This window comes from Aricia agestis, chromosome 13 (genome assembly GCF_905147365.1).
Source record: "Aricia agestis chromosome 13, ilAriAges1.1, whole genome shotgun sequence".
Taxonomy (NCBI): domain Eukaryota; kingdom Metazoa; phylum Arthropoda; class Insecta; order Lepidoptera; family Lycaenidae; genus Aricia; species Aricia agestis.
In genome coordinates, this window is record NC_056418.1 from 3,038,940 (window position 1) to 3,062,700 (window position 23,761).

The 23,761-nt window shown below is 39.6% G+C and overlaps 1 protein-coding gene across 1 annotated transcript; it reads left to right on the top strand.

The window, feature by feature from the left end:
• The first annotated feature begins 52 nt into the window (after positions 1–52).
• Positions 53–17,709, top strand: LOC121733421 (ankyrin repeat and zinc finger domain-containing protein 1-like). Its single transcript, XM_042123678.1, has 12 exons — positions 53–350; positions 639–848; positions 1,113–1,273; positions 1,673–1,951; positions 3,159–3,381; positions 4,418–4,544; positions 5,507–5,804; positions 8,569–8,729; positions 14,796–14,937; positions 15,434–15,586; positions 16,341–16,496; positions 17,020–17,709. Exons 1-11 carry the CDS (start codon positions 227–229, stop codon positions 16,479–16,481), a joined length of 2,019 nt encoding a protein of 672 aa, XP_041979612.1. The 5' UTR covers positions 53–226; the 3' UTR covers positions 16,482–16,496; positions 17,020–17,709.
• Positions 17,710–23,761: the final 6,052 nt, after the last annotated feature.

The following is a 23,761-nucleotide window of genomic DNA, read 5'->3' on the forward strand; positions in this document are numbered from 1 at the left end:
TAACACTTCTAAAATGTCAATTTTGACATTTATAACAAACTCAACTTTTAGGTTAGGTTTAGGTATTTTTTTGGAATATCAAGCAGATTATTACTAATATTGCACAATAATATTGCAATTAGAATTAAAACAAAGCTCTTATCGACTGAGGAGTCGCGGCTCGCGGCCAAGTTAACTTATTTAGTTTTTAGTGACTAATCTTTACAAATAGGTAATTATTATAAGAATGACTTCTAAAACGGAGATTATTAGACCAAAATCTTTAAAAGTATTTGATCTAGATGGCTATGAAAAACTAATAAAGGGTATACAAGTAGCATCGTGTATGATAACGGAGTCACATCAAATTGGTAAGTGTTAAAATTTAAATTTTGATACTCATCTATCAACTATTACTTAACTAATTTATGAAAAAGTAGTATGAACGTGTACAATTTGTCATGCATTGACGATGATGCATAAAATTATGCAACATTGGCAATAAATGAATAGAAATTATGCAACATTGGCAATAAATGAATAGCAGGTACATTGTACGTAGAGTATTATGGGATCAATTAACACTATCACTGATAATAGAATGTCTTGATTAAAAGTAAATTAATTATGATACCTAAAATAATGAATATATTTTCCAGTTGATGAAGAAAGTGTCCTCAAACGCCTAAATGCCTTAACAATTAATGGTGCTGCGGACGGTAACTGTTGTTCATGCTGCGGAGTCGGTCCATTTGAGTCGAGAGCTCAACAGACAGCACATTATAAGAATCATTGGCATACACATAACCTGAAGAGGAAACTGTTCGGCAAACCAGCCTTAAGCCTTGGACAATATAACTCTAGAAAAGGTACCTATAAGAAGATGTATTTTTTTTAAATATATCTCTACTCTATCTTTTGCTAAATATTTTTAATTTTTTTCAAACAAGTGAAAAGTTAAGCTTTTAATTAAAATATGTTATTTTATTCTTCTTTAATTAAATGTGTTTTATATTTTCCTAAGAAGATAAAATAAGTTACAAATGGCATCCAACATAAAAGCTTTATCAAACCTGGTATGATCTATTAAATCATACACATAGCATAAAGACATTATTCTATACTTTTTGTAGATGATTCAAGTGATTCTGGGAGTGACTCGGACAATGACAATTCAAATACAAACCCGGCTAGTGACTTGTTTGCGGCAGCCACCAGACACTGCAAAGCTTTCTTCACTAACAAAACAGGCCAAGTTTTCTGTATATACAGATGTGTTTTACACCACAGAAAGGTAAAAATAATCTATATATATATATATATAAATTGATTTTCAATTGTGTTAGTAACGCTAAAACTCGAAAACGGCTAAAGGGATTGGACTAATTTTAGTCTTAAAATATTCGTAGAAGTCCAGGGAAGGTTTGAAAGTGACAAAAAGTTCACCGGGACAGCTAGTATCCAAATAAAATACAGCAACCTAATCCTTTATTTTCATTATTGCAAGTAAAATTTAAAATATTGTAATAACATAATATTATATGTTTATTCAATGTCCAATGTATAATAAAATGATAAGGTATTCTAAGACATTGTATGTGGCTTTTACAAAAGGCACATACAATTTTCAGTCTAAGATGAATATATACATATTTTATTGTATAAATCATACATGCTTTTATTTCATTCCCAGGAGCAACTATCTTCGGATGGTGACGGTCACGCCTGGATAGAGAGATGTCACAAGCTCACCTTACCCGGCTACCAGAGGTGGGCAATCCTCATGGTATCAGGAGGTCACTTCGCAGGAGCTATCTTTTCTGGAGGTGTGCCAGTTTTGCACAAGACCATGCACTCGTATGTGACTCGTAGAGGGCAAGGTCAGGTCCAAGCTACGAGGGACCAGCATGGTAATGCTCCTAGGTCTGCTGGAGCCAGCTTACGTAGATATAATCAAGCACAGTTTGTTGAGGTAAACATTTATCTATACTAATATTATAATTCTGCAGAGTTTGTTAGTTTGTTTGTTTGTTTGAACGCGCTAATCTCAGGAACTACTGGTCCGATTTGAAAAATTCTTCTACTGTTGGATAGCTCATTTATCGAGGAAGGCGGCTATATTTTATCACGCTAAGATTAATAGGAGCGAAGAAATAGAGGAAAATGTGGAAAAAACGGGAGAAATTATATGAAAGGGCTTATTTGAACGCGCTAATCTCAGGAACTACTGGTCTGATTTGAAAAATCTTTCAGTGTTAGATAGCCCATTTATCGAGGAAGGCTATAGATTATATTTTACCACGCTAAGACTAATAGGAGCGAAGAAATAGAGGAAAATGTGGAAAAAATGGGGGAAGTTATATGAAAGGGCTTATTTGAACGCGCTAATCTCAGGAACTACTGGTCCGATTTGAAAAATTCTTTCAGTGTTAGATAGCATATTTATTGAGGAAGGCTATCAGCTATATTTTATCACGCTAAGCCTAATAGGAGCGAAGAAATAGAGGAAAATGTGGAAAAAACGGGAGAAATTATATGACATTGCTTATTATCTTAAGAACTACTGGAGCAATTTTTATGTTATTTGGTAAACATGAAGAATAGACCATGTGAAGGGACATAGGCTATTTTTTGCGGAAAAATTGTTCCAGTAGTTCCGGTTTCGTGAAATTCCTAAATTACGCAAGCGAAGCCGTACGGAACATCTACATAAATAATAATAAAATCGTAGGAAAGTCAATTCTGTACATTGAATATTTTTGTACAATAAATAATACTTGGGATGTGATCTACTATGCTAACGCGGACGAAGTCGCGGGCAACAGCTAGTAGCTTCATAATCGTGTTATTAAGACATGAGTCAAAGTATAAAGCTCTCTCTGCTCTGTAACTTTTAAGTTATTGGTTGTGGCCTTACAAGCAGCGGCCTTATCTATTGGTAATCAAATTCCTAATTATTTAAAGTATGAATTTAGGTTAGGGTTAATTGTAAAAAATATCCATAGATAGAATACATTATTTTGATTCCAATAAATGTATTTTGAAATTTAAACATGCAGTCGGTGCAAACAGATGCAGCACATAAAATAGCAAGCGGTTTAATCAAAGCGGTTTAATCAAAGCTGTAGCTTCAGTTTAAGCTACATTTGAGTTCATATATTTTATTCATTACATTATAGCATGTCCACGACATAATATGCAACTGGGCGGAGGACTTAAACGGATGCTCGCTGGTCTTGTACCGGGCTGTTGGCACCATTAACCAAGCTGTGCTCTTCGGCAAGAACTCCCCACTTAACCGAGATGACATGAGAGTGAGAGCACTACCATTCCCCACCAGAAAACCCACTTATAAAGAGGTGCAAAGGGTACACGATACGGTGTCCAATATTGAAGTTTATGGTAGGTGTTCCTTAATTTTTTAATTAAAAAAAAGTTTAATTTAAAAAAAAAACCACAGCTAAATAAATAACCTCCTCCCTTTTAGAAGTCGGTTAAAAAGGCGATAACTAATAATGTGTGTGTGTAATGCTTTCTTCAAACACTGCTGAACAGACTTTAATTAAATGAACTGTAAAAAATATATTTTTAGCGAGTTATAATGCTAACACCTCTTCATACTAATATTTATAATATACATACTGCCTATTCTATTTTAACGAAATTTCGTATGAGTTCTGGGATAGGATATATTTTGTTCCGGTAAAATGTGCGATTACGATGACTTAAACTAATTTGCCGATAAAGTTGTTACATTACGAAAAGGATAGAATTTGTTGAGGCCAAATACGATTACTATATCATAAATTAATTTTATTACGCAAATTAAGTTGCGGAAAAAGTTGTTGTATAACGAAACTAAGTACATTTACGTAATAAAAGTATTTACTATTGCTATATACCATGGGTCACCAAATGGCGGACCGCGGTCCGCATCCGGACCGCCGCGCGCCGACCTATTGTGTGCGGACCAAGCATGTTCAAAGATGATCTTCGTTCATCATAGGACTTGAACATCTCCAGGATTTAATGTCAATATCTATAGCTTGCACCAATGTTTCACTCCAAACTTCAGAGTTCAGAGAGAGAATTGGCTACAAAAAATGGTTACTTTTCTCATTTATATCTTAAAATACCTTTGTAATTTTCGTAATTACTTATAGTTTGTCAAAAAAGTGAAAAAATCAAAAAGTGGCAACATCGTAGTGTCATCCCTTTCATATCAATCTAAGAAAAAAATGATGATACTACGATGTTGCCACTTTTTCATTTTTTTTGCTTTTTTGACAGACTATACCTTTTTTTAATATTTTTTTTATATAAAATGTGTGGACCGCGAAGGTCATTTCATGTCTTAAAACGGACCCCGAGCGAAACTAATTGGTGACCCCTGCTATATATACTATGTAAAATTTCAATGGTACTATTTATATTGCAGATACAATGGAGCTTTTCCAAAAAGCACTGATAGCGTCTAAAGGCAAGACACCAGTGAAAAACAGTTCCGACGCGAGCGTCGAACGTAAGAAGCCGCCAAGCAAACAGTTTGATAGAGCTAAGTCCAGGTAACAGAATAAATTGTCAGAGAAATATTAAATAATTTCTGCTTATAACTCAATTTATAGTGACGTGGAATAGAATGGAAGCGACTTTTTGCAACGAAACTATACACTTAACTTTATGTCAACAGTATAACACACAAATTAAATACGAGTTAGAAAATTCGACGCGCGTCTTCTACGGTATTCTCGAGAATTCTCCGGTGCCAATCCCTCACATCACACATTTTTTTTTAATGAAATAAGGGGGGCAAACGAGCAAACGGGTCACCTGATGGAAAGCAACTTTCGTCGCCCATAGACACTCGCAGCATCAGGAGAGCTGCAGGTGCGTTGCCGACCATTTAAGAGGGAATAGGGTAATAGAGGAGGGTAGGGATGGGGAGGAAAGGGAATAGGGGAGGGTAGGGAAGGGAATAGGGTAGGGGATTGGGCCTCCGGTAAACTCACTCATTCGGCGAAACACAGCGCAAGCGCTGTTTCACGCCGGTTTTCTGTGAGAACGTGGTACTTCTCCGGTCGAGCCGGCCCATTCGTGCCGAAGGATGGCTCTCCCACGTATGAAGACACATGAAGCAAAATTGACGCTTCCATTCCGTTCCGCGCCGGTATAAAAGCGGTGGTGTAAATCGAGCCTTAAGCAACTTATAAGTTGACAAGCAATTTTAGTTGACTCAAAAATTAGGTTGCAGTTTAGCAGATCTGGAGTTGAAATGCAATAGGGAATAAATTCATTTTCAAAAGCGTCAAAAGTTAATATTCTTATTTGCTAAATGACTCCTTATGTTTTCCTTCTGTCCTGTCCTTGTCTACGTTAATATTCTGTATAAAAAACAGATGTGTGTGACAAAATCAATGTGTAAGCTATAGGAAATATATGGACATTTCATGTCATACCATCTTTTATTTTCATGTTCTTACTTCATTACACTATATTGCCTTACCTCACCCTATGTATTCTTTTTCAGAGAGCGAGCCCCTCGTGAGCTCCCAACACAAATATTATCCAGCGAGGACGAAGGACCATGTTTCATAGACTCTGAGACTCCGGATAACTGGATCAAGGAACTCTCCGAACAGAGCAAGAATGGTATCATCACTAACTCCAGAAAGGACCTTCTCAACGATTGCTCGTTAAAAAGCTGCACAGAAAGTGAAGATGAGGGACAGGAGAAGAAGGGACAAGTTAAAAAGAAGAAAAAGAAAAAACCAGAAGAGAAACCCGTTAAGAAGGGACCGCCAAAAATACCTGCGAATGTTAAGAAGGTATGTACCATCGAGGAAATTGATTCCTAGGCAGTTCACAGACCTACGTCAATTGGTCGGCTTATGTCAATTCAATGTTAGTTGTGATCAGTCGGACTTAACGCGGCCAAATTACTTAGGTCCGTCAATTGCCTAGGAATCAACTTCTCTGATAGTACATTAACAACACTTTTAATTTTGGTGTTATATTTTTATCAAAAAAGTTACGTTTTAACAAAAGCTTTCATAGGATAAGTACATTACGCACCTAGGGCAGGAAAATAAGAAATGTCTCAGATCACATGTAATCAACAAACATGTGATCTGAGGCTTTCTTATTTACTGCCCATGTTGCGTATTACTATTTTTCTCCTCGATGGAGACGATAAACGGAAAGAACGGTAATAAGCGCAGCGGGACGAAAGTTGTCTTTTCCGCACAGACGTGAGAAAATAATGGTCTTACAAAAGATATTTTGAAATAATATGTCTTGTGTAATTCTGCTAGCATTGTCCAGATTTCGGCTGTTGGTTGTAAAGCATCAAGTTATTTATTACACTAGTATTTATTAATTTCTGACATAATATATCTATTGCAGCCATTATGCTACTAACCGGTTCAGTGCGGATGACACGGGAGCCGTGTCATACGCGTTTTCAACGTGTGGCGTATGACACGGGAGCCGTGTCATTTGAAAAACGATTGTATCTCCCTCAAATTACACTTTAGAAGGTTCTACTCTGATTAAAATCATCTTAATTTTCCACGTAGAACAAGCCTATAGGCTTCGCCTCTGAATATTCTGTGAATTGAAAAAAAGTAGGGGCCGTCAACCTTTTTTAAAAGGTGTATTCATTGCGGATTATACGGCAGCCGCGTCTTATGGGTTTTTAACGTGTGGCGTATGACACGTGAGCCGTGTCATTTAAAAAGCGATTGTATGTCCCTCAAATTACACTTTAGAAGGTTATACTCCGAACAAAACCGTCTAAATTTTCCACGTAAAACAAGCTTATAGGCTTCCTCTCTGAATATTCTGTGAATTGAAAAAAGTAGGTGCTGTCTCCTTTTTTAGCCCACCGTACATTATCCGAAATTTCTGATCACAAAAATTCGGACGCCCGCCGGAACGTAGGTACTCTGTTCATACATTTTGTTGTGGACCCCGCATACTATCAGAATTCTGACGTGTCAAAATGTATGAGCGTCCGAATTTTTCTGATCATAAATTCGGATAATGTGCGGCTGGGCTTTTTAGTAGTAAACTTTTGTTTTAGACTTTCAAGTTCAAAATAACCATATGTTCCCATTTGATTTTCAAGAAGTCCCCTGGATGTCCTTATGGTTCCCATCATCAGATCACTACTTTTGTGAACATGGTACCAACTCGGAACCGGATCAATCGGAACAAATACCCTATACAACAAAAGAAAAATTTTGAAAATCGGTTCACAAACGGCGGAGTAATCGTTGAACACACATAAAAAAAATATCCACAGCCAAACGTATAACCTCCTTTTTTTTGGAAGTCGGTTAAAAAACTTAACAACGAACATCTTTAAATTTATCTACGAATGTATTATTTGCTTTGGAAACCCAGATCTATTTAATATAGGTAGGTACTCATTTTTCTAACTTTGAAACCTACAAAAGGTTTGCAACATCTGAATAAAAAATCGCTTACCTGCCATTTTCAGGTTTACACTTAGTAAAACTACTCGAAATCAACTGAAAACAACGTAGCCTTCCGTCAACAACAATGGTTTGGGCTCAACTAAATAAATCCAAGTTAATACAAGCGTAAAAACCAAAAAAAACATAAAGCTTTTTGAACGTGGCGGATGACACGGTAGCCGTGTCATCTACTTCTATGGCGTATGACACGACTCACGTGTCACGGGAAAATTGTATGCCGCCACGACTGAAAGTCTTCAAAAAGGTGCGCCGCATTGAATCGGTTAAAAAAGGAAGGTATTTGAAGAGACAGTAAAAAACTTATTCATCATCGAAAATTGTGTTCATAAGTATTAATAATATGTATTTATTCCTAACTAGACGAATGAGTGATGATGAGGGAAGTGATGAACTTCGTATATCACTTCCCTCCTAAATCCTAATATACCTATGTATAAACATTCCCTGGACTTACAAGAATATTTATTCATTCTTAGAACGAAGTTCCTTATCGCGCGTTCGGCGAAAATCTGAAGGCTAGACAGAACGATATTTGACCTTGATTTGACCTCGACACTTTTTAGGGACAGAGGGCGTTGATAGTAAGTATTTCTGTGCGTCAACTAGATGGCGTTTTTTTTAAAATAAACAGCGACGCGTTGTTAGTATTCCTGGGCGTCAATAAATGCATTTTTTAAAAATAATTTTCTTGAGTGTATAATATTATGTACATAATCTTTTACATTATAAGTACAGTTTTTTTGAACATAAGAAATAAATTCGTTCCATTCGGGTCCCTTGACACCTCTCAAGTTTTATTATTTATATGCAGCGTGTAACAAAACTAAGTAATTATACTTTAGGGTGTGTACGTGTTCCTCGTATAGAGTTCACTGTGAAAGTAGCAGCACTGAAAGACCAATATTTTTTTACGCTTTTATGGGGAAACTCGTGACGCTGGAACGCTTGTCCATACAAAATTGAAAAATGACTGGTCCTCCAGCGCTGCTACTTTCACAGTATCACTTAGTTTTGTTACAGCCTGTAGATTTTTTATTATGCAACACCGATCAAAGCTTACGTCCCGCCTAATAAGCATCATCGTTTCCAGATGTGGAAGATAATATCCAGCAAAGAGGAAACTTCCCTAGACACTATACTGGAGGAGTTTGAGAGTGGTGAACTGGAACAGGCGTGTAACACCCAGGACCCGGCCGACGGCAATACGGCGCTGCACAAAGCGGCGATAGCTGAAAAACCGGAGTTAGTCACGTGAGTATCGTTATTAATTGCTTAGGCAATCATGTCAGCAGTATTATATTATAGTTTGTGCGTTTTATGATGATATGCGTGACACATTATAATTGACAATAGTAGGGAAGTTACCTAACAAAAATTAATCGATAGTTTAAAAATATCGAATCACTTCGTAAAGGAATTGCAATTGAAATTATCGATTTCGTACTGACATTTCAGTGGTGAAATGTCAGTACGAAACCGGCAATTTAAGATGGCCGCCCTTTTTTAACCGACTTCTTTATCGATTTGATTTCGATTCAACAGAGTCAATCTCTATAGACATAAGTTCCATTTCATGCATATGACATTTTTCAAATGTTTTCGTAACTTCCCACGGAACACAATGCAAGACGGTGAAAAATCTGGAGTTGGAGGTAGTGTCGATCGAGTTGGAGTAAGGGTACCCCCATTTTACCCCGCAAAACCGACATTATGGTTTGCTACACTAGAGAGCCAGTTTGCGATCGCGAATATTACTCAAGACGCGACAAAATATCATTACGCGATATCTCACCTGGAGCCACATATCGCTGAACTGGTGGAAGACATTATCGAAGCCCCAGCCGCCTCTGATAAGTACGAGCGTCTCAAGAGCGAGCTCACAAAACGACTCACAGCGTCGCGCGAGAAGCAAGTGCAGCAGCTTCTGAATCACGAGGAGCTGGGAGAAAGGAAGCCGTCTCAGTTCCTTCGTCACCTGAAGAACTTGGCAGGCCCAGGAGTCCCAGACGAATTTCTACGCAGCGTCTGGAGCAGCCGACTACCAGCAAACGTGCAGACAATAGTTGCCTCCCAGGCGGCGAAGTCAACGCTCAAGGAGTTAGCCGAGCTTGCGGACCAGATAATGGACGTAGTCACGTCCACTCCACAAGTGGCAGCAGCGTCGTCACACCCAGGTGCGTCAGAGTCGGCACAGATAGCGGCACTCACAAGGCAAGTCGAAGCACTATCCGCTAAACTGGACCGAATGTCACGACCTAGGCAACGCCAAACGTCACATCGCCGTGGACGCTCAGCTTCGACCAGGTCACTGTCCAGCTATAAGAAGTTTCCCAACTGCTGGTACCACAACAAGTTCGGGTTGAAGGCGCATAAGTGTGTACAGCCGTGTGACTACTCGGGAAATGCAAAGGGCAGTCGGTAGACGCGGCCGACGGCTGTCCAAGTCCCGGTCGCTTGTTTGTGATGGATAGGCGGACAAAAATGCAATTTTTAGTGGACACGGGCAGTGATTTGTGTGTGTTTCCAAAAACTTATCTAAAAGTGCACGGCACAAAAACTAACTATGAATTGTGTGCAGCTAATGGTACTGTTATTAGTACGTACGGGTACGCGCACATAGTGCTTAACCTAGGTTTGCGCCGCGACTTCGCTTGGCGATTTATTGTAGCCGATGTGACGAAAGCGATTATAGGTGTGGATTTTCTTTCACACTATAATCTTATTGTTGACGTCCGACACCGACGTCTTATTGATGGTAGCACTATGCTCGCGGCCCCGGGTTCACTTACCTGTAAAAAAGATGTTTCCTCGATAAAGGTGATTTCTGGTAGTACTGTTTACCACGACATACTCGCTCAGTTTCCCGAGGTTACTCGCCCATCTGGCTTACATCGCACACCCACACACAACACCGTTCATTTCATCCGTACTACACCTGGACCACCGGTATCGTGCAGCCCACGCAGGCTTGCGCCTGAAAAGCTAAAAATCGCAAAAGCGGAATTTGAAGCCATGTTACAGATTGGTACCTGCCGACCGTCGGAATCAGCTTGGTCATCACCACTACACCTCGCCCAGAAAAAGGATAACGGCTGGCGACCCTGTGGCGACTACCGAATGCTAAACGCCCGGACAATCCCCGACAGGTACCCAATCAGGCACATTCAAGATTTTTCGCATAGCTTGTCAGGTTGCACTGTGTTCTCGACCATAGACTTGGTAAAAGCGTACAACCAGATCCCCGTTAATCCAGACGACGTCGCGAAGACCGCCATCACAACGCCGTTCGGGCTTTACGAGTTCCCGTTTATGACGTTCGGGCTCCGTAATGCCGGACAGTCATTTCAGCGGTTCGTCGACGAGATGCTACGGGGTCTGGACTTCACCTACGCTTATGTGGATGACTTCTTGGTCTTTTCAAAAGACCAGCAGACGCACGAAGAACACCTGAATCAACTTTTTACCCGGCTGAAGGAGTACGGCATGGTAATTAACACAGCTAGGTGCGTATTCGGTGCCCCTCAGGTCACTTTCCTTGGGTACCAGATTTCGGCCAAAGGGACCATACCGCTCCCTTCTAAAGTCGAGGCCATCACTAATTTTCCCACCCCAAAAACCGTAAGGGAATTGCGTCGGTTCCTGGGAATGTTAAATTTTTATAGGCGTTTTATTCCCAACGCAGCTCAGCACCAGGGACCCCTCAACACACTACTGACAGGATCTGTCAAAGGATCGCATCCTGTTGACATTTCAGGCGCGGCATTGCAAGCATTTCAAGCTTGTAAGGATGGTCTATGTCAGGCTGCCTTACTGGCTCACCCGAAGTGCGATGCAAAACTCGCCCTTGTCACCGATGCGTCGGACTCTGCTATCGGGGCAGTGCTTCAGCAGCATGATGGGAACGAGTGGCAGCCTTTAGCGTTTTACTCCCACAAACTCAGTCCCACGCAGCAGAAGTACTCACCTTATGACAGAGAGCTGCTCGCGATTTATGAGAGTGTCAAATACTTCCGGCACATGATAGAGGCACGCGACTTCGTGATCTTCACAGATCACAAGCCGCTAACTTTTGCCTTCCATAACAGAAAGGAAAACTGCTCCCCCAGGCAATTCCGCAGCCTTATCTCGCAGTTTACCACCGACATCCGCCATATCTCTGGTAAGGATAACGTGGTGGCTGATACCCTCTCCCGAGTTGACGATATTGCGCAACCCGTCGATCTGGACCAGCTGGCAGTCGCCCAGCAGTCCGATCCTGAGCTTAGTCAACTCATCAAGAGAACGACTTCACTGCACATCAGGAAGGTTCCATTTGCCGGATCGCAACATAATATCTTCTGCGATGACAGCAATAACCGTCTGAGACCTTTTGTTCCCAAGAGTCTGCGAAAAAAGGTCTTTGACAGTCTCCATTGCTACAGTCACCCTGGTGCCAACGCTACAGCAGAGCTAGTTTCTGCCAGATTTGTATGGCCGGGAGTGAGACGAGATTGCAGAGAATGGGTACGCTCATGCCAGGCATGCCAGCGATCTAAAACCACAAGGCACGTCAGTGCACCCTTAGGCACCTTCAAACTTCCAGCAGCCAGGTTCAGGTTCGTTCACATCGACCTCGTTGGACCGCTGCCAGTCTCTCAAGGTTACCGGTATTGCCTCACAGCTGTAGACCGATTTACACGGTGGCCAGAGGCGATACCGATACCGGATATGACTGCTGAGACAGTAGCAAATGCCTTGCTGAGTGGATGGATCTCTCGGTTCGGATGTCCAGCTGACATTGTGACAGACCGCGGTAGACAATTTGAGTCCGCTTTGTTTAAATGTCTGTCGCAAATTGCTGGATTCCAACATCGCCGTACCACAGCATACCATCCAGCATGCAACGGGCTCGTGGAAAGGTTCCACCGGCAGTTAAAAGCTGCCATAACCTGTCACGAGACCACCAACTGGGTCGAGACTCTTCCCCTGGTATTACTCGGGATACGGAGTGCCTTCAAAGAGGATCTCCAATGTTCTACCGCTGAGCTGGTGTATGGCGAACCACTTCGCCTACCTGGAGAGTTGTTGGACGCAAAAGCCACGACCGATTATACTCCGGACTTGACTGAATTTTCGTCAAGACTGCGCAGTATAGTTCGTAGGTTACAGCCTGCGCCCACCTCCCAACACACCAACAAAAGGACCATCTTCATTTTCAAAGATTTAGCCACCTGCAGTCACGTATTTTTGCGTGACTGCACTGTCGGCGGTTCTTTAAAGCCATCCTACACGGGTCCTTACGAAGTTATTCAGCGAGGAGATAAGATCTTCACCATTATGGTAAACGGGAAAAGGGTGACGGTATCAGTAGACCGTATTAAACCGGCCTATATACTGTCCGACCCGGATACCCCATTCCATTCACCATACACGCAATCAACACTCATACATCCCACACAATATACAACACGAACACTCACACATACAACACCAACATCTACTCACACAGACAACCAGAACTTACCTGGATCGGAGAAGCCTCTTTTCACTACTCGATCAGGTCGTAGGGTGAGATTCCCTGATTATTATCGACCGTAACCCGGTCTCTGGAGGGGGGTGATGTAGTGTAACTAGTCTAACTTACTAACTACTTACCTAAGTGTGCATATAAAATTACTTAGTTGTACATATAGCTAAATAAATATTAAATATAAATAACAGCTGATAAAATATGTATTTACATTGTTAAAATCATATAAATAAATAAATTACATAATCTAATTAAAAATGTAATCTTAAAAATCTATATGTAATCTTAAAATATACATAAGTTATATTTTAAGATTACATTGTTCTAAAATTATCTAAAACATCTAAAACCTTACAACTAAATAATAATTTAAGTAAAACATTTCATTTTTAAATTTTGTTAGACGTGCGACGGACAATCACATTTTGTTATATATAGTTGCGGGCCGGACGGCCCCCCTCCGCCGCGTCTCCTGCGACGCGCTCAAACCGGTCCGGTTCAGGATGCGCGGGGCGCGGGGGACGGGGACCGGCTGCCGCCGGCCGGCGGCCACCGATCGCCAGTCAGAAATATTATCTTGTCGCGGAACGCGTATCGCTCGATGTGCGCCCGACACCTTACGCTCTCGATCAATTGTACTTAAATTTAAGTCTTCCTTTTCTCAATAATTATAGCGAACGTAATTTGATTTTCTGGCTTCCGCATAAATTGTAAGCTTGCTTTAGCCTGTACTTTAACCGTCCCTCTCCTTCAAATAAACTTTTAAATAGAAGTGCTGTGGTTTAAGTGCTCCCTACCACTATCTCATTTCTACAATAATTTTATACTCCTATTTCACAGTTAATTAATATTTATAATTTTTATTAATAAGTTAGCATTTAGCATCTTTTCATTTTTATTCATTTACAATTATAGGAAACATTTGTTTTTGCAGATGGAAAATAATTTATTACATTTTGTTTTTTTTTTTGTTTTCTTGTAATAAAAACCCGTAGCAAGGAACATGAAAACTGTTACCCATATCATCTTAGAACGCACAAACTATAGTAGATAATATGTTATGATAAATTTTATTTTCTACATTCTACATGCCTTACGGCCGCACTCAGAGTATGAAGATTTTGACATATATGAGGATGACATATTTGATAGATATGAGGGCTTATGTCAAAACTCAAAATCTTCATATTTTAAATTACAGTTAGGTCAGGGGTTCCCAATCTTTTTCAGCCTGCGGCGCACTTACACGTTCAATATTTTGTCACAGCTTCCTTGTTTACCTAGCTATTACAAAAATGTACATAGATAAACGTCATCGATTATTATTATAGTTTGGTTAAGCAGGTAAATAATAATAAACAAATATTTAATCATCTGCCTGCTTTTTATAATTCATATTATAATTTTATTTTTTAATATTTGTGGTTTCTGATAATGATGGAGAATCGACTCACGGCGCCCCTCTTGCCTTTCCACGGCGCTGCAGGCCGCCGCGGCGCACAGTTTGGGAACCCCTGAATTAGGTAGTAAATAGTCTCTGAGTGAGTTAAAGTTGTAACTTATAAATATTATTAATTATAGATAAATATAATGTTACCCAAATATCTCAAACTTGAATGCTATATGATGTGAAGGTTATACGACAACATTGGATAGTAAAATAGGTAAATCATTTGTAAATGTCATCCACAATGTAAACCGCCACAAAGGTGGGTCAGTAAAGAACACTTTGTGCTTCGATACCACTTGTTGTCATAGCAGTGCCTCTCTTATACCAAAGATTCCTCACCAACCAAAGGTGTTCACAGGCAAATCCTGACCGCCGGCGGCGACCCGTGCGTCCGCAACCACCTGCTGCAGACGCCGTACGCCGCCTCCCCCCACCACGACACGCGCGTCGCCTTCCGATTGTTCCAGGCGCACCACCCCCACAAGTACAACTACACCAAGGTGAGAGAGAGTTCACAGACACATCCTGACCGCCGGCGGCGACCCGTGCGTCCGCCCCTAAAGTATTAAACTTTGAGGTGGTCTGGCAGTGGGAAGCAACTGTCGTAAGTGTCAGGCAGTGGAAGACGAGATTCCTACAGTTATCCCGAAGAGAAAAAAAGATATTTATTCTTTGGCGAAGGTGAGTTAGGGCTTTAGAACTGCATACATAACAACCGCGACCGAAACTCCACAGTTGCTGGTCGTTCTTACCTCTATAGGGGTAACCAAGAAAACTGTCAGCTTTTAGAAAGTGACGAAATTCTAGTCCAAAAGCCATTAATCTATCGCATTTTCTTCGCGCTTGCATGTCTCAACTTTTTTGCTTAACTTATTGTTTCGAACTTTAACGTTGTGCGTGCAGGCGTGCGAAAAGGAAGATCTTCTGACCGAGCGAGATAGAATGCTACACCTAACCTTTTTTTTATCTATTACATTCTTCATTTTTCTATTTCAGTCTCAAATCCCTGGGCCCATAACCTTGGAGCAGCTGGAAGCAGATAAAGCTAAGAAGGCGCAGCAGAAGCGGGCGAAGAGACAGCGCGAGAAGGAGAAATACGTGGAGAAAGTGAAAACCACGCAGTTTCTGGAGCTCACTGATGACCAGAAGGTAAGAGCCAGTCCACACGGCGTGTTGCGTCGAAGCAGCGCTGCCGTTTGACGCATAGCCGCACCGGCCACACGGGCGCTGCGTCGTCGCAGCGTTATTATGAAGCAGTCACGTCAACACTTCCGGCTTCGTCTCAGGGGCAGCTGTCCGTCATATGTGCGTTGCGATGACGCAGCTCGCCGTGTGAACGCCTTGGTTATTTGTATGTGCGCAACGGCAGCGCTGCGTCGATGCAACGCTGACGCAACGCGCCGTGTGGACAGGCTCCGAGGGAACTATAGGTACTATAGCACAGTAAATATTACAGTAAGGTCGTTTGTGCACTACACGGAATTTTACCATCCGGCGCGGCGCGGCATCTCGATTTCCTACCTTATTTATATGGCAAACGTGAAAGCTATGAACGCCAGACGGTAAAATTCCGTGTAATGCACAAACGCCCTAAGAGTTTCGGATTTGTGTCACTTTCTTTGTTTGAGAGAACGGAAGAGAATTATATGTGGCAGCACATGACATGATACAGTACAAGCTAAAAAAAACAAAAAGACCAAAGGACTTAGGCTCGTCAACATTGCAGTGTATATTCATAAGCTGATTGCGGACCTTCGTAAATCGGTCGCGTTATGTCAAACCCATTGGCCATCCGACAGATCGCAGCTAACATTGAATTGACATAATCCGACTAAATAACGTAGGTCAACTGCCTATGAATCAATTCGATGGTGCACAATATAATGTTAAAACTCGGTTTCAGTTGAAAGCGGACCTACCGAAGTGTTTCCTGTGCGGTGCCAACTTACCCAAGAGTCCGTTTGAGTACAACAACTACAAGTTCTGTAGCATCAAGTGTCTACAGAACCACAGAAACGTTAGGCCGTTGAATATGAGCGTTTGAAGTACTTAAATCCGTAACATACAAGGTGTAACAAAACTATGGGTCTACCAGGATCTGATCGCAAATTTTGATGGCAGATTTTCAAAACATATCCTTGATCTTTGATCCCAAACTTGATCCCACAAGTCGTCTAACATTCCTGTATCGCTCTATTGAAGTATTCTAAGTGTGTTGGTATATATACGACAGCTGAAATGTATCAGGTGGGCTCCGGCCTAACCGAGCATAACACACACAAGCTTATTCCCACAGATAAATTTTTATATTAATTGCATGTTTGACACATATAATCAGCCGCTATAAGAGAAAAAAGGATCAAAATGTTTTATTCCAATTACCCCGGTATTGCTAGAGTCAATTTCTTCTTGCTAGGGGCAAATCAGATTTTTTATAAGCTAGGTGTTTATAAAGAATAAAAAATTAATAATTTTTAGTTGTATAGCAAACAAATGGGAAAAATTCGTTATTTTTATAGATGACAGTACTATATAATATACTTAGTAGGGACGTCAACATGATCCAGGGGGGGGGGGGGCAGCTGCCCCCCTCTGCCCCCCCTCGGTACGCCCATGCTTAATGAAGATAATAACTGTGAAAGGTTAAATTGGTACTTATGAAGGGCTTTGAAAGAGAAGCAAATAATTAATATATTTAATAGTATATTAATAATATCTATGGACGCTTTACACCACGTCAGTCTGGCCCCGTGCTAAGTACCTGAAGGGCTTGTGTTACGAGTACCATACAACGGAAATTTAATTAATATTTTTTATACTATACATACATAATATTTAAGATTTTTATTAAATGATGCATGTTAGCTGATGTTAGTTACAAGTTACAACATTTAGTAACTAGGGTTAAAATCAACGAATGCTAAAATGAAATAATATAATATGTATCATCTAGATTCTAGGTTCTATCGTGTGTCTGACTATTATGAGAAAATGTATTATATATAATGTTACCTCTTTACGCTTAAACGGCTGTGCCGATTTAGATAAGATTTTATTACTTTGAGAGACGAAAGGACATAGGATAGTTTTTGCTGTGGAAAATGTACGGTTCTCGCGCGCCTAACGAATTTCGACATCTTGTAATGTTAAAATAACTCATAACGTGATATTAATACATTTGTTGTATATTATGTACAGTAAATTTCTATGATTTGTATATTATGTAATGTATCGGAAATACTGCCATAATAAAACTATGAGTTATTAAAAGAGTATTTTATTTGATTTTATTTAAGTTTTCAGCACTGACCTCTATAATACACTGGACAGGCGATCGCTATCAATAAAATGTTCCTATTTGAAAGTCGCCATATTGGCGCTGATTGCAATGTGAAAGCAGTACCTAGTGAGTGTACTTGGAACTACTATTTTGCAAATGGCGGTTGTCATTTTCTATATAAATTAGTTCACAGTACGCTCACCGCGGCGCTTCAAATCGGCATAAGAAATAGCTGTCATTTTGTACGGCATAGTCTGTCCAGGTCAGTGGTTTTCAGTAATTTATGTTTATTATAAAATATTTAAATTAAAAACCAGCGAAGAGTGATAATTACTTTTTATCAAAGACCTCTAAACTTATTTTATAAATAATTAATATTTATTACTTTTACTGCCGCACTCAGAGTGGAACATTATTTACTTAGTTGTAATTAATTCAAAATTTTGACATAAGGGGCTTATGTCAAAATTTTGAATTAATACATTATACAATACAAATACATTATCTGTCAAACTCTTCATTAAATTCAAGGTTAATCGTAATTAAATGTCTCTGAGTACGGCGGTTAATGTTTATTAATTAACTCTCAAGACTCAACCTGTTTTTAACAAAACAGGTTGAGTCAGTTGAGGTACTCTGTGGTTGAATTCAAAACATTATAAAAGCGGTATCTAGCGGAAATTAGACAATAATAATTATTGCAATTGCGGCTAACCACCGAAGGCTGGGACGATAACCTTTCTTGTCTTAAAAGTCCCAATATTCCATAATAGATGGCGTTGCACCACACAAATAATAAGGGCCTCCCATCTCTGCAGCTAGCAAACAGAGGCCCCAGTAATCATGACGAAAATTTGTAGACCCCTGCACGGTTTTTGTAAACCTCTACACAGATTTCGTAGAATCCTACATAGTTTTCGTAGGCCTCTACACCGTTTTCGTAAACCTCTATAGAGTTTTCTTAGATCTCTACACAGCTTTCGCAGACCTCTTAACACAGTTTTCGTAGGCCTCTACACAGTTTTCGTAGACTTGTACACAGTTTTCGTAGACATCTACACAGTTTTCGTAGACCTCTACAGAGTTTTCGTAGTCCTTTACACAGTTTTCGTAGACATCTACATAAATTTTGGAAGACATATACACAATTTTCGTAGACCTCTACAGTGTTTTCGTAGACTTATACACAGTTTTCGTAGAAATCTACACAGTTTTCGTAGACCTCTACAGAGATTTCATAGGCACTTTTACTATTTTCACAGGCATCGTATGGTTCCGACTTCCAATATTACGGTATTATCTAATATTATGCCGACCTGACTAGCGGCCATTCCCAATATTTGATCTATCTCTGGTTTTGCCCTACTAGAGATAGGAATAGCTCAGATTAGACATTAGAGACATATATTTATGTCAATTGTGAGCTATTCCTATCTCTAGTAGGGCAAAACCAGAGATAGATCAAATATTGGGAACGGCCGTAAGACAAGCAGAGCCATACTTACTTTAAAAATAATTTGATTTGATAATACATAGTATAATACTATAATGCAATAATTATATTATAAATATAGACGTAAAAGTGCGTCTCTGTTTGTTACCTTTTTACGTACACATCGCTAGACGGATTTTGCTGAAATTTGGTATCTCGAGATTTATATATTATAGACTTTGAGTCCCAGGAAAGTATAAATGTAAGGTTTCCGCTCGACAAACAAATTTTGGCACAACGGAGTTGCTAGCTTATAAATATTAAGCGTGTGAGTAATTCTTTTAATAAGGGGGCTTTATAATTTAGTAACAGAAAAACAAACACCATACAAACTTTCGGATTTATAATAAGATAATATTATGTTGAGTTGCGATAATCCTTATCACAATAAAAGTTCCCCGTGTTAATCCTGTTAAGTGTTGGCGAACTGTGCCAAACTTTATCCCAATCGATGTAGCAATATAGTCAGGATTGAGCAAGCTATAGATATACCTTTATTTTAGTTTATTATTATTGAAAAGAGATAAGTTACGTACATTAATTTTGCGTACATTAAGCGTAGAGAAATATTTGATATCAAAATTTAGTTTTTGCGATAACTACTGCACTGGCTAGATGTCCTTAACTAGGTGCCTATTTTGTTTGGGATATTTTATTTGATATTTTGTCTTCGTACTACCTAAGTATCCATACTATTATTATTAATACGAAAGTCTGTCTGTCTGTGTATCTGTTCGACTGTTTATCTGTTTATCTGTAATCTATTAACAACTGCCCAACTATCTGTAACCGATTAACGCCCAAACCACTGAACCGATTTTGCTGCAATTTGGTATGGAGATACTTCGAGTACCGGGAAAAGACAGACTTTTTGTCCCGACAAATGTACGGTTTAAATGAATTTTGGCGCAACGAAATTGCGTACATCATTCAGTAAAGATATAAAGAACAGAAATTCCCATCTTTGATAACGATGACAGTCGACAGTAGGTACTCGACGCGTTTCGTTGACGGCAATGATACCAAATTAAATTAAAACGCTCAAATAACTCTGTTCACTACTGGAGACTGTCGGTACCAAATTATCACCAAATTATAGATTGATTGACGAAGGATAATATTGTCAGTTGATGGAGGTTGGTTAAAGTTATTTAACGTACCTAAATTTATCATACTCCGTTTAAATAACCTGTACTTTAAGAGTTATCTAAGTAATATAAATCTATAATATCTTCTTATATATAAAAATGGATTTTCTAATGTATTAGTCACGCTAAAACTCGAAAACGGCTGAACGGATTGGACTGATTTTAGTCTTAAAATATTCGTAAAAGTCCAGGGAAGGTTTTAAAGTGACACAAAGTTCACCGGGACAGCTAGTTATAAATAAAAATGAATAAGGAAAGAATTTTGTCAACCTCGCTAAAACTCGCGAACGGTTGAACCGATTTGTATAATTTTAGTCTTGAAAAGTTTGTAGAAGTCCAGGGAAGGTTTATATTAAAAGGGAAGTAATTAATACGAAGTTTACCGGGTCATACTTTATATTTTAAAAACATAAATTAAAAAAAAACCTCCGAAATGTTCCAGCAGTGAGCGAGCTGATGGCGAATTATGGCTAAAACACTCGATCACGGCAGATTAAAAAAAATACTTAGATCAATTAAATGTATTCACATTCCACCCGTTTGGATGCTACGAATTACGATGCCACGGACAGATGATCCGTGATCGTCCGTCCGTGATCGTCCGTCCGTGATCGTCCGTCCGTGATCGAAACACAGACGGAACGAACTGTCACTAGCAGTATTTCCTGACCAATATGACCTGTGAACCTTCAAAAGAGAGCATATTCCTCCTTAAAAGGCCGGCAACGCACCTGCAACTCTTATGATGTTGCGAGTGTCCATGTGCGACGGTAGGATCTCTCCATCAGATGACCCGTTTGCTTGGGGTTTATAAGGAGCAATACGATAAAGCTGAAACGAACTATTCCGTTTTAAAGGCAATCAGACTTTCAATAGTTATTATTTATTATCAGCGTTGCCAGATTTTTTTGGGCCATGTCGGGACTTTGGAACTTTTTGAGTGAAAAAGCGGGATTCTTCAGTCAAAAGCGGGACAAAGTAAAAAAGATATAAAATCAAAAGTTTTTTTAATTTTTATCTTTTTATTTGCGTTAAAATAACGTTTACGTGACAATAGATAGCAAAAGTAGCCAAAGAAAATTCACCCCTCTACCGCCCACACTCTTATGTTCATTGCGCACCTTTCTTTCTCAGCACGCTGCACGTATGTTCGGGCTTTTCCCGAAAAGCGGGACTGGGCTTGTCCCGCGCGGGACATTTAATTTTAATGAAAAGATCGCGTCCCGCTAAAATCGGGACGTCTGGCCTGATAAGTGACGAATTGGCTATCCACCAATTAACTTGACAGATCAAGTATCTCTCAAAGTCTGTCAAAAAAGTTGTGAATAGCCTATTCGGCACTTTATCGGGAAAGTGGTGAAACAGGTCCTTAATATGTGTATTGTGTAGGTGTTTTAGATCATAATAAAGTTGGCTACTGTATTGTTCTAATTCTTATTCTTTCTTCAAATACACTGGCTTTTATGTGCTCTTTCATGTTGTTCATTTTTAATTACCATTTGTGTTATAATTAACCTGTTTGCGAAACCTCAACCAAGTTTCCTTTCATATAATTGTATGAACTCCTTAGGTGTTGCCCTACATACATTGCGAGGTTCATGAAATTTCTCTTTCAAAATCTTATATCGCGCAGTGTTGCTAGTTGCGAAGTTTTCCCCCTTTCAGGGGGAATCTGTACTGTAGTTGCTTTGACGGATTAAGGATTTTATAACTTTCAATACTCGACTAACGAGCAATAAAGGCAGTTTATGTACTTACATTTTAAATGTATGGTACAGTGCCGGATTTATGTTTTTTATGAATGTATGCCATTTTTTTCCGCCATCCCAGGTACGAAATCTGACGCCCTATTTATAAATCCAGGGCACACAGCCCTGCAGTATGTACCTGGATATTCTACTATACCTAAGAGTCTAGACAAGTGGCAAGCGATTAACGTAAACGCCAACAAAATGTATGGGATTTGATATTAGTATTCGCTAGCGAAGCGATGACTTAATAAGTGATCGCTTCGCTAGCGAATACTATATACTAATATGTCAAATTGCATACATTTTGTTGTCGTTTACGATAATCGCTTGCCACTTGTCTAGTAGGGCTGGTCCGATTTTAATTAACGTCTTTTTATTCATTATTTTGAGATTTTGAAGAATCTAATTGAATTGTTAATTATCTTTGAAGGTTTTTTGATTGACATAATTACTTTGATACAATATATTATTTTATTCAATCAGAATAATTTATTACAAAGTTATATATGAATATATTATAACATAGAACCTATAAAGGATAAAATAAAAAAATAATTAATTTGATAACAAGAATATGAACATTACAATAATTAACATTTACCACCACTAACTATAGTTTTAAGTTTTCATTATTAAAACTTAAAACTCTGTGCATAAAAATATAAGTTCAGGGGCAAACATTTTTAGAAAGCTGGCAACACAGTGGAAAATGGCGAACTCCGTCGGGGAAACTAATTATTAAAGTTATTGAAAATCCTGTAAACATTTTGTATGGCTTGAGCTGCAGTTTGTTTGTACTTTGTACGTTTTATAACTACCTGTTTCTGATAAATAATAAAAAAACAACTTCAAAAATATTGTAAGGGTTTCGTGATACATGACAATATAATTTAAGGTTTAAAGCGGGTTTACACTATACCAATCCAGCGCTGAATTGTTACTGGATTAATTTAAACTTTTTGACGTGGGAGAGCCATGCTTCGGCACGAATGGGCCGGCTCGACCGGAGAAATACCACGGGCTCACAGAAAACCGGCGTGAAATAGCGCTTGCGCTGTGTTTCGCCGAGTGAGTGAGTTTACCGGAGGCCCAATCCCCTACCCTTTTCCCTTCCCTACCCTCTCCTATTCCTTCCCCACCCTACCCTTTCCCCTTCCCTACCCTCCCCTATTACCTTATTCCCTCTTAAAAGGCCGGCAACGCACCTGCAGCTCCTCTGATGCTGCGAGTGTCCATGGGCGACGGAAGTTGCGTTCCATCAGGTGACCCGTTTGCTCTTTTGCCCCCTTTATTTCATAAAAAAACGGGTACTGGAATGCGCTAAATTATTGCATTTTAGTACCAGTTTACGAGTAGGTATTTCAATAGTAACGCAGCCCTGAAGGCCCACTCTTACCTATGGTGCGGAATGTAGGACTATGAAAAAAGCTCACGAACAACAACTGCACGTGAATGAGATGAAGATGCTCAGATGGGCGGCTGGTGTAACCCGCATAGATAAAGTCCGCAATGACATACATTCGGGGTAGATTCTGTTGTGGAAAAAGTGAAAGAGTCCAGACTGAGATGGTACGGACTACGGTCACATACAAAGAGACGATGCCTATGCCGTAAAGAAAGCCCTCAATATACCAAACGTGGAATATTAAGAGA